Source organism: Nelusetta ayraudi, unplaced genomic scaffold (genome assembly GCF_046127955.1).
Source record: "Nelusetta ayraudi isolate G7.1 ecotype Tasmania unplaced genomic scaffold, CSIRO-AGI_Nayr_v1 ptg000146l, whole genome shotgun sequence".
Taxonomy (NCBI): domain Eukaryota; kingdom Metazoa; phylum Chordata; class Actinopteri; order Tetraodontiformes; family Monacanthidae; genus Nelusetta; species Nelusetta ayraudi.
The window spans coordinates 947,501-959,662 of NW_027466196.1; the positions used below are offsets into that span (position 1 = coordinate 947,501).

Below are 12,162 nucleotides of genomic sequence, written 5' to 3' on the forward strand. Positions count from 1 at the left end.
GGGGGGGTATGGGCTTCATATTTATATGTATGTATATATATATATATATATATATATATATATATATATATATATATATATATACGTATATGTATAAATATATATATATATATATATCCATATGTATATCCATATGTATATATATATATATATATATATATATATATATATATATATATATATATATATATATATATATATATATATATATATATATATATATATATATATATATGCAAATATACATATATATATATATATATATAAATATATATATATATATATATATATATATATATATATATATATATATATATATATATATATATATATATATATATATATATATATATATACATACGTGTGTGTGTGTGTGTGTGTGTGTGTGTGTGTGTGTGTATACATATATATTCATCGTGGCAAAAGAAGATCCGTATGAAATGAATGTAGTGTGTTGAGTCTGCTGCATGAGTGCGATGGATCCACTGAGAAAGTGCAGCAGGTCCTAGCAGCACCCTGCTGGGTCTCCTGCGCTCTTCCTCACGCCTCAGTGACTCACGGGCAGCATCAACTATTTATGCTGCATTCTCTGACTGCTATTTTTAAAGCTGCTCAGCGTCTCCGCTGCACTACGGATGAACCAGCTGCAGGTACTGGCTACAGCAGAGAGACACAGGTGTGGTCCGGGCCTCGCCGGCTGCAGGTGGACGAAGGAGTGACTGAATGACTTACGGTCCTGTGGGACTTCAATGGCTGCGGCTTCCTGCCACAGCAGCAGCGGCAGCGGCAGCAGCAGCAGCGGCAGCAGCAGCAGCAGGCTGAGGGCTGATTGGCCACCCTGGCCCAACATCTCTCCCTCACTGGTCCACCACTCTGACCTTCAGCTCCTCGACCTCGTCCTCCAGGTGGCTCCTGACTGCAGCACAGCACGGCCTGAGTGGACACACACACACACACACACACACACACACACTCAGTCTGTGTTGTATATTTCTGTGACAGCTGTCTAAAATTGCTTGCGTGAGTGGAGGAGTGTGTATTCTGACACGAGTGTGTGTCGACTCTGGCCTACATTCACAGCACAGCATACAATGTATACACACATACACACACATACATATCCACACATACATGTGTATATATACTGTATATATGTAGACTTTGGCCTACATTCACAGCATTCAAGTCCCCAGATGACTCTTGGAGGAAGAGATCGGCCTCTGTGTGCACTTGAAATATAGATGTGTGTGTGTGTCTGTCTCTCTCTCTCTCTCTCTCTCTCTCTCTCTCTCTCTCTCTCTGTGGTTGATGCTATATGATGACTTGTTGTTTTATACGATGTGCAGTTTTAAAACACATGAGTGGATGATGAGGGAAAATCCTTGTCAATAATTCAAGCTGTTTCATTTTGTATTATCAAAAGCTGAGCAGCGAGTCTCTCTCTGAACAGCAACCACGCATTTTTCAGTTTGTGGGTGAACTGATTTATTTCAGAGAGAAAGAGAGAGCGGTGGAGAGACAGAGAGAGAGAGAGAGAGAGAGAGAGAGAGGTGGAGAGAGATTAAGCTGCCATAACTGCCATGTACTGTGTTCTCAACACAAATCATGTCAAATGGTGTTCTTTCCTGCACTGTTCCAGTGACACTGACACACAGTGGGTGTGTGTGTTCCCCCCCACCCCCCTCCTGACCTCCATACACCCCACACATCACCAACTCTCTCTCTCTCTCTCTCTCTCTCTCCCTCTCACTGTGTGCTAAACCCTAAGTAGCCTTATGGCTTGAAGCAGTGCACACCAAAAATAAAAACATACTGCTGGAGCAACAACCAGGTTAGCAGAGCCAATAAATCCACCTGGGCGGAGCAGGAGAATCACACTGGCTTCACACACGAGCCGATGTTCACACAATCCACACTGCATATAGAGCTGATCAGTGGAGCAGTGGCAGTGTGAGCAGCTGCAGGATGAAGGTTTCACAGTCAGCATCAGGACAACAGCACAACAACAACACCGTCTTACTCTTCCTGCAGTGGACGAGTGGACTTCTGCTTCTTCTGGCTTCCAGCACCACCTCCTGGACCACTAGCCAAGCCTGGAGAGGAACAACCACAGGACACAAATATATATTTATGTGTATATGTTTATACAGTATATATGGCAAACACCTCCATTTATCACATTTTAATGAACATTTTGGAAGTTCAAACCAACAACAGAAGCTTTGACAGGCATTGAGTGTACAATAAAATAAAATTTAATTTAGCAAAACCATCAAAGATTCTTAAAATGTCATTTGGTGTGAACGCTGGTTCTGAAGAACTGGGTTTAATGTGCGGACTGACACCGTTTGCTAGTGTGAGAAGCCTGCAAGAGACAGGAGGGAAAATACAGCAGACAGTTGAACACACACACACACACACACACACACACACACACACACACACACACACACACACACACACACACACACACCTCACTACTGTCTGCATCCACGTTATTTATTCCACTGTCTTTTGGTGTTTTCAAAGAGTGTGTGTGTGTGCGTGTGTGCGTGTGTGTGTGTGTGTGTGTGTGTGTGTGTGTGTGTGTGTGTGCGCGCTGCCAGCCGCTGCCCGCAGGGTCACATGATGCTCTCGCTGCTTTTTTTCTTGTTGCCTGACTGCAACACACACACACACACACACACACACACACACACACACACACACACACAGCAACACAGTCTCCATCCTGGAGCTACATGGCAAACAGTCAAGGTCGGGAACAGAACAGCATGAAAACCAGTGGAGGTAGTAGGAAGTGGAGGAGGAGGAGGAGGAGAAGGAGGAGGAGGAGCAGGGGGAGGAGGAGGAGGAGGAGGGGGAGGAGGAGAAGGAGGAGGAGGAAGTGGAGGAGGAGGAGGAGGAGGAAGAGGGAGAGGAAGAAGAGGAGGAGGAGTTGGAGGAGGAGGAGGAGGAGAAGGAGGAGAGGGAGGAGGAGGAGGAGGAGGAAGAGGAAGAGGAAGAGGTGGAGGAGGAGAGGGAGGAGGAAGCTCTCTAGTGGTGACAGTCAGTGTGTGAGCTGCACTTCTCCTGCTGCAGCTGCAGGAACCTTGAGTGACCCTCAGACTGGTGGCTCTGGGGTGCAGAGCTGCTGATAACAAACATTTGGCTGTCGTTGGCATTGAGTTTAACAAAGACGTTTTAGAACTCAAACCTCAATCCTTTGTGCTAATTCACACATTAATTGTGCATTGTGTTGCTGTGTAATTTATTTCTTTTGGATGGAATACATTTTTCCTTCTTCCCTTTCCACTGCATTGTTGCTTTAACTACGCAAACTTCTCCAGTACGGAATTAAAGAAGGCATTCTATTTGAATCAATTCTACACACAACAGCACAAACAGTGTGTACTAACACTACATGCAAAAATGAAGTAAACACAGCAACGTTGAGCCTGCAAAGTCATTATTTGTTGTATATGTTGGCGTAAACGGCAAAAGTTCAGGTTTGTGTTTTTGCTGAGCCACTCTTGAGCTCTGCAGTTTGAGATTTTATTGTTTTCACAGAAATTTTTTTTTTTTTTTTTTTTTTTTAATGGGTTATTATCCAACCATCAGGGGAAAGGTTGGATCATCTCCTGACTTTACCAGCTCATTAAAGGACAGATTTTTGTGACCCAGACTCATGAGAGCAGCAGCAGCAGCACTCTGCTCGTTAGTGTGCAGCTCTGGGAAGCCATTATGACGAATCCTTCCCGCAGCTCCTCTAAGAAGATCTTCCAGGACGCCAGGGAGCAGAACATTGATACACGAGCACGTATTGAACATCTGGGGGAGAAGGACGCTAACAACGCTAACTGGGTTAAGTGAATTGCCATGGGGCACCGCAGTAGCAAGTATGTCCTACTTGAGGAGAGCACCTTTCAGTATCCATACTAATGACACTCTGCAGAAGGTGAGCCATCCTGAGCTTCATGGAACTGGAAATCATTTGGAATTGTGAATGCATCGATAAAAGAGCCAGCCAGGCTGCCATCAAAACTGAAGCAGAGGTAAATCAAAGAGGAAGACGCAGTGAGGAAAGCAACTCTTCTGCAATACAAATATCCAGCAAACACTTCCAGGTCAACATGTTGAACAAACAGAGCAGTAAATGTGGCCGGCTCGGCGGACTGTCAGAACTGGAGCAACCCAGTTGGCCTGCAGGGCTGTAGGTGTGAATCAGATGTGTTTGGATGTTCAGCTTGTGTTTTCCTCTGGCAGGGCAGAGCAGTTGAGTCAGATGCTAATTCAACCTTAAGACGGTACAACGCCATCTTAACGTTGTCTTAGCTCCAGTAATAACTACTTTATTAACACTGGACGACAAACATCTCTCAGTCCTCAGCTGGTCAGGAGAATGCAGTCACATGATAGCAGGTAACCTATCAAGCAGTGGACTCTCCAGGACCTCGGAGGAGCAACGCCTTCATCTGCTCTCGGGGACCAACCTGGTCGAGACCTTCTCGAGGGTTCTCTCAAATCCAAACGTTCTCCTCACCTCTGCTCACCGAGTCCTCCACATTGAAGCCGTCCATTTAGAACTTCTGCAAAAGCCAGGACTGACTGCTCTCACGTTGCCCCCTGCTGTGTCTCAACGTTGCCGCGCTCACCAAACGATTCTCTGCAATTTTATCATGAGAACCAATCGCCATCGCCATCACTTTAGAGACATTTCCAGCTGGTTCCAAGCACTCTCAATGCTGCCCCTCACACAGTGTGAAAGAGTAACTACAGACCAACGGGGGGGGGGGGAGTTTGTCCAACCACTTAAGCAGCCAAGGCAGGAGATCTGCCGCATCCACGCACAACACCCTTATAAATAATACAAACGACTCAATGCGTGAAGTGTAGAAACAAATACGGTTTGTTGATGCTCCTAGTACACAACCACCCCCCCACCCCCACCCCCAGTGCAACTGACTGTGACCTGCTTTGAGAGGCCGCTTGGGACGGCGCAGAGGTGGGGAGAGGACAAGGCACTCTGTCTGTCACATGCTGCTCCTCGCTCTCCTCACAACGTCTCCCAGAATCTGTTTCAAGGGTTTGTTAGCACACGTGAGGCTGCACACACGTCTGCGTCCACCACGTTGGTACACACACACACACACACACACACACACACACACACACACACACACACACACACACACACACGCACGCACGGGTATGACGTGCAGTCACTCTGTCTCATTGATTCTGTTGCTGCAGGTCATTCAGGGCTCTGAGGTGGCTGCACTTTGGGACGCTGTCAAACTGGAATAATCCTCCTAATAGACCGGTGTGAAGCCAGTATAGACGACCAGGGTGTGAAGTACAGGGGGTACAGCTGGGTTGGATCCCCCCCCCCACCTCCCACCCCTCACCCCACCCCACCCCCATCCAAAGAATACTAAATAAAAATGAAAAGCTTCCACTCATGTCACATTCACCTTCTCCCCCTGGTCTTTGAATGCATCAAGAAGCCTCAGACATACATGAGTGATTCATTCACAACAGGAGAAACGCCATGAGTCACATGTCTATGACACACATATCTTGCCATGCATGATTGTAACAGGAGTTGCCATAACAGTTGTCGGGCGCTAATGGCTCATTGGCTCGAGTGTTGAAAGCCTCAGGCTTGCACTGTGTCCAAATGGTGTAAAGCCTCCACTTTAAGGCAGTTGATTAATGCCAAGTGAAGAGCCTCAGATAGCGTCAGCGGTGAAACACCGACCTTTGATTCATGGTGGATTTCTGCTCCACAGCGGCTCTGAAGCATGGACCTAGCGCAACTTTGTGTGTCCTGTTTACCTCTGACACACAGCGTTTCGCCTCAGTTGGACAAAACGCAGCGTAATGAAGAGACTAGAGTGGGATCAAGATCAAGAGTGCAGCTCTGAACACCCAGCTCCTCCAGGGAGAAGGTAGCATGGAGAAAACTAGGATGGAGAGGGCCGAGGGTGTGGCTTCAAATTGTGGATGCCATGCGATATGTGTGTGTGTGTGTGTGTGTGTGTGTGTGTATGTCACGCATGGCGAGAGCTGTAGTTCAGTGTAGCAGAATGGCCTACTTTTAAATCAAACAGCGACAGAAAGGGAAAAAGGAGAAGCACAGCGGAGACGCAAAGGTTGCAAAGACGCAAGACGTTGGGGACGTCCGAGGGAGTTTGTGTCCAGCAGGAGGTTCCACATGAAGCAGCAGCACGGCCACTCAAAGGAAAAAAGGTCAATAGTTCCCAGAGGGTCACGTTGACGAGATGGGAGCAGATAAAAGTGGAGGGTGAGGATGGATGGTGCAATACAAGCGTGTTTCTGTGCCCTGAGGCGACGCCCCCTGCTGTTCGATCCCAAAACGCTTCCTGCGTCCACACACACACACACACACACACACACACACACACACATCCTCTTTAGAAGCTGCTTCAATAAATGATGATGGCCACCAGCTGCAGCGGGAACTCTCCGCACATCACGTCATCGCCATGCTGGCTCGGCCCTCACAAGCTTCCAAACGTTGCTTCCAATCGATATCAATGCTGACGAAGTCCCCCCCCCCACCGCTCGGCTTTTTATGAGTCTACGGCAGCAAAACGCAGCTCTCACCGTCCCCTTGGAAAGAGAAGGCATCGTATTGCTCAGCCTGCCTGCCTTTGACGCCGCCAATGCACAGAGCCACAGCAGAAGCGCACTCAGGCGTGATGGCTTTGTCTTTCATCCTGCTGCTAAATGAGATGAAACAGGCAGCTGCTAAAAAAAAAAAAAAAAAAACACTGAACACTGATTTAGGCCTTTTTCTTTCAGCAGGAACCAGGACCTTCCAAAAATAGAAGCAGTCGACGGCGACTTCTCCTCTCTGTCGTTGGGACGAGCGGCTCCTGAAAGGAAAACACCCATTTGAAGGCAGCACAGCGGTGGGAAATATATTTCTGATGGGTGTGTGGATCAGCCACTGGCATGGTGTGTTTCTCTACACTAGACTAATGGAAACACGGACAAAAACACCATTATGGGTGCTAACTAATGGCCTCGTTCATCTACTACAGGGGGCAGAATCAGGGTTGTGACGGCCACAAGGGCAAAATAACACGGGTCCATTTAGCGCTTCGGCTGAGTGATGATGTAGATGCGGCTGTTTCGGACGAAATGTGACGAATATGGGGGCGGTTGGGGGGCGCAGGTAAAATGATCCGGCGCTCGCACTGCAATCAACCCAAACTGAGACTGAAAGGCAGCGCAGTGTCACAGTGGGCAGAGAGCAGGGCTGTGATGTGGTTCAAAGCCGCTTGGTAGCTGGATGGTGAGAGCATCACTCCAGAGAGAACAAACAAAAAGGAAAATAGAGATAAGTGGCAAAACAACTCAGCAAGCTTTTAGCTTCAAACTCCACCAACGCTTCTGCTACTAAAATAAAAAAAATAAACACTGGAAGAAGAAGAAAGCGAACCACATCATAGCGAACCACTTCAAATCCCTTTGGTTTAATATGGAATATTACTGGAATATAGTGGCGCTACCATACACTGCTGGGCTGTCCAGGGTGTAGCCCCGCCTCCACCTCCAGACAGCTGGACGAGGCTCCAGCAAGCAGCAGGAGAAGGCGTGAATTCATCAACTGATACAACAGAGATATCATCAAACACCACCACAGAAGATGCCAGGAAGGAGAGAAGGTTCCCCTTCAAGGAACATTTCTACCACTTCCATCACGTCCTCAAGATGCCCATGGATAGAAGGTGTATTAGATGGTCAACGCCTCTATCAGGGAGAAGCTGCAGTAAAAAGAAAGCGAGGCAGTGGGTGGACTAATGAGGAAGTGCCACAGTTGTGTTAGTGAAGCCGGCTGTGAAAATGTCAGAACAACAGGATGACCTGAATGTGTTGATGAGCAGCAGCAGCTGAACTGTGTCAAGCCACTGCTTCCTCCGTGCTGCCTTCACTGACCCTGCCACACTCTGTCTTTCTGCTTCAGTTTTATTAGCATTAGCATAGCCCACTTCAGCCCACTTCTTTTTTAAATGTGTTCTCTCGTGCATCGCAGTCCCCGGGCCCTACATATGCAGAGCTTTTCAACTGAAGGGTTCCCAAGTGTTTGAAACAAAGCTCGGCTGATCTTCAACAGCAGGTCAAGGCAGCAGCGGGTCTTCAAAGGGCTCCAGCAGACCTCATCTCCAACCACCTTCATCTGGGATATTGACGACCACCCGCCAGCATTCAAATCCCACTGACATTTCCTGTCAGCGGCGCACATGAGTGGCTTTCTGAAGAGCTCAGGGTACCAGAAAGACCAGAGAAAGGAAAGGAAACACCTTCTGAAGGTGAGTAACTGTTGTACTCGCATGTACGCATAGCTTTTAGGTTTTAAAAAAACTCTACGATTTTTTTTTTTTTTTCATATCCATGTAAATTGTGCACTTCCTGTGTGTTTCATGGCACTGCAGAGCAGAGTTCTATTTTTATTTTTTTTTTCATTTTATCAAGTTTTTCACCGGCCTTGACCAACTGTGTGTGCTACATTAGGCGAGGTTGTTGTTGTTGTTGTTGTTGTTGTTGTTGTTGTTGTTGATGATGACGTTGTGAGTCTTACTCTGGCTTTGTGCTGCAGTCAGTCAGTCAGTCAGTCAGTCAGTCAGGGTGCTGCTGCCTCAGATGTCATCAGGAAGAAAAGGAGGAGAGACACCCTGGACACCCTGATCACCACTGGAGGCCACACTGGAGGAGGAGGAAGAAGAAGAAGAAGGAGAAGAAGAAGATTTTTACAATCACATTTATTTACAAAGTACCGACTAAAAAATTATGCACCTTTTCCTAACTTAAAATAAATGATTAAAAAAATATAATAATGAACAATAAACACAAAATCAAACCCAGAAGAAGAAGATACATTACATAGAGTCTCTTCCTTACGGTGGTCGTCTCAGACCCCAACTACACGATGGCGACAGGAATGTGAATGTGTGATGAATAAATACTAATTGTGAAGTGATTGATAATTGAAAGTCACAGTCACAGTTTCAGTAGCAGTAGGTTGCAGTGAAGCTCGTGTTGCTTGATGTCTGAGGATGATGTCCCTGATGAGAGGCTGCAGTCTGCTCTTGTCAGTCTCATCACCCAAACACAACACTCCTTAACACCCCCCTCCCATCCCACTGCACCCCCCCCCCCCCCGCCCTCCCAACCCCCTCCTTCCCACACCTCCATCCTCTTTGTCCGCTCCTTTATCTCCTCCGTCACTCTGTTCTTCTTCCTGCTGATGATGTCTCGTGATCTGTGCTTGGTCTCAGAGTGAAGCAACACAGTCCTGCTCCCTCTTTTTCTAATTCATCTGCACCCCACGCTCTTCTGGCTCGTTCAATCAATGTCTTCCTCCAGTCCAGTCCTTCACTCTCTGCACGCCGCAGCCTCAGGTGCAGCGCCGGCTCACCGCGCCGCCTCATTAGCACATCTGGATCTCACTTTGAGCCCCAGCTTCCATTCAATACCATTTTCTTCTTTGTCTGCTCTTTTTTTTTTTTTTTTTTTTTCCCTTTGCCCTGATTTCACCCCTCCTCCTCTCTTTCCTAGCATGTCTTGTGCCTCAGTTCCATCTCATCCAATAAGAAAACGCCATGGTCACCATGGCTCCTTAGCAACAGCCCCACAAGGAGGAGTGGAGGTTGGGGGGGTGAGAGGAAGGGGAAGAGAGGCGGCGATAAGGAGGAGGCACGTGGGAGGTGGAGCTGGGATGTGTATTTGACATTAGCAGCGCTTTGTATCTACAGTACCGTGTGTGTGTGTGTGTGTGTGTGTGTGTGTGTGTGTGTGTGTGTGTGGGAATAAATAAACACAGCACAGTGCTATCGGCGGTGTTTTATCCACTCTTCAGGGAGACTAAACGTCAGCCTTGCAGTGTGTAGACGCTCACCTCAGTGTTGCCCTCATTTAAAATGGCCTATTTCAAGGATTATGGAAAAGTCCCCAGCAGGAATGTTGGAACAGAGAGCAGTGTTGTTGTTTTTTGTCAGAAAGGGGAAAAACAAACAGACTGCAGCAGCTGAAACACATCAATCATTTTGCCCACTAAAGTCTAAAATGTGATCCTACAAAAATGTGAAATGGATCAAACAGACAAACGTGTGAAACATGAAAGATGAATGGAACGTGTGTCTGTCATAGTGCATTTTTTTTTTTAAATGTGCACCTTTTGAAAAGAAAAGAAGCACATGTGGCATCCCCATTAACTGAATATACAGTACATATGTATATATGTATATATATAGATATATATACTGTCTATACAGTATGGAGCCATGAGCACTACAGCCAACAAAAGATCACATCATGGACAAAAAGCAGCGGTAGGATGAATTGAAAGTGACTAACTGCAGTCATTCAGTACATCCAAGGAGGGACGAGTACCTCAACAATAGACTAGAGGTCAAGAGGTCAGGAGGTCAGGGGGTTGGCAACCTGTGGGTCAAGTGACTCTTTTAATGACTGCCAATGGCTCTCAGAAAAATACCTTTTGCAAACAGACAGTAAAATAACGGTGTTGACAGCACGCACCAGAGGATGAGGGTCAGACTGATGATCTGCCGTCAGGTTCTGATTCACAAAGGCTAAAAACAGGAGAGACTCTGCCTCAGGTGGAGGAGGTCCAGTATCTCCTGTTCGGATCCTGTTGAGATCGACAGGCAGACTGGTGCAGTGTCGCTGTACCGATCTGTCGTGGTGAACAAAGAGCAAAGCCAAAAGGAGAAGCTCTGGATTTACCGGTTGATCCATGTTCCCACCCTCACCTATGGTCAGGAGCTCTGGGCGATGAAGAAGAAGATCAAAGGAGTTTCCTCCGTAGGGGGGCTGGGCTAGAGCACCCTGAGGAACATGGTGAGGGCTCAGGGTGAGGAGCTGGGTCACCCAGGAGGAGATTCCAGTAGAGCTGCCACTCTTCCACATGGGGAGGAGCCAGCTGAGGAGACTCAGGCCTCCTGGACACCTCCCTGGGGAGGTGTTCCTGGCATGTCCCACTGGGAGGAGGCCTCGAGGAAGACCCAGGACACCCACCCTGGAGGGACCAGGTCTCTGGGCTGGATGAGCTCCTCCTCCTGCTCCTCCTCCTCCTCCTCCTTCTCCTCCTGGCTGAGCCCATTAGGGAGGTGAACCTGAGACACTGGGATTCACCGCTGAGCCCTCTGGAGGTGCTGAGGGCTTGTCAGCGAGGAGAGTGCCCCCCCCTTGATGACCCAGAGGATGTCATGGCTCACCTGCCCCTCCCACCGAGTGGCGCCAGTGGCCCCAGACAGCCTGGAACAGCTGAGTAGACGCCTGCTCTGAGCTCTGTTGTCTCACTGGTGCCTCAAGTCCACATGTGATTGGCGAGACGTTTAGTCCAGGTGTGGGCAAACTGCGGCCCGGGGACCATATGCAGCCCGTTAAGCTTGGTAATCCGGCCCAACAAACTGCAGAAATGATTTTAATAGTCGGTACGTTATAAACAAGATGGATGCTATCCATTCTTTCTGTGTTTTTCAATTTACATTTTCCACACACGCAGTCACGGTCGCAGTCACTCTCACTCATGGACACCCAAAAGAGATTTTTACTCCTGGACTTAAATTTTGCGCAACACCCCAGAACAGGTCGCACAAAGAATCGATAAAAAAAGCAACACAATGCAACATAATGGGCAGGGAAATTAATTCCAGGCAAACTACCACAAAGCAACATGACGAGGGAAGAAAGGATGGTGACAGACTCACTGACAGAAGACAAAGCCATGAGCAGCACACAAACAGACAACAACAAAGTCAGCCGACGGTAAGACAGATAAAATCCTGAAGAAAAGAATGAAAGGATTCAGAAAAACTGTTGAGAAATGAACAACAAGGACCATTTTCCACATCGCACCCACAGCAACAATCACTAACAATCACCGCTGGGATACATGGACCGCAGGAACATCCAGGAGAAGTTCTCACCACAGTCACGGCACACCATCCAACAACACAACTCATCAGCTCAGATAGTCACAGCAGCAAGAACTCACCACAACTGACTACTGCTCACAAAACCCCAGTGGCGTCAGTCCACCTTGTGGAGGAAACACAGCGGGAGGCGTCAGGACACACACAGGATAATTTTACACGCAAGAAAAACAAAAGATATTGATGGATCCCTGAA

At 47.5% G+C, this 12,162-nt stretch overlaps 3 protein-coding genes across 20 annotated transcripts in view; 2 read left to right on the top strand and 1 right to left on the bottom strand.

The window, feature by feature from the left end:
- Nucleotides 1-12,162, top strand: part of hdac11 (histone deacetylase 11) — a 400,302-nt gene that overhangs the window by 256,759 nt on the left and 131,381 nt on the right. The window lies entirely within an intron of this gene.
- Nucleotides 1-12,162, top strand: part of barx1 (BARX homeobox 1) — a 214,368-nt gene that overhangs the window by 145,311 nt on the left and 56,895 nt on the right. The gene's annotated exons all lie outside the window — the stretch shown is intronic.
- nfasca (neurofascin homolog (chicken) a) overlaps nt 1-12,162 on the bottom strand; it is a 62,945-nt gene that overhangs the window by 30,046 nt on the left and 20,737 nt on the right. For 13 of the 14 annotated variants that reach the window (XM_076013188.1, XM_076013192.1, XM_076013191.1 and 10 more), the window contains exons 2-3: nt 2,021-2,093; nt 733-933 (exon numbers count right to left, since the gene is read on the bottom strand). In XM_076013188.1, coding sequence (XP_075869303.1) covers nt 733-850 — 118 coding nt within the window. In that variant the 5' untranslated portion in view covers nt 851-933; nt 2,021-2,093. Of the gene's footprint in view, nt 1-732; nt 934-2,020; nt 2,094-8,590; nt 8,716-12,162 lie in introns of all 14 variants that reach the window. The other variant, XM_076013187.1, reaches the window with a different exon arrangement.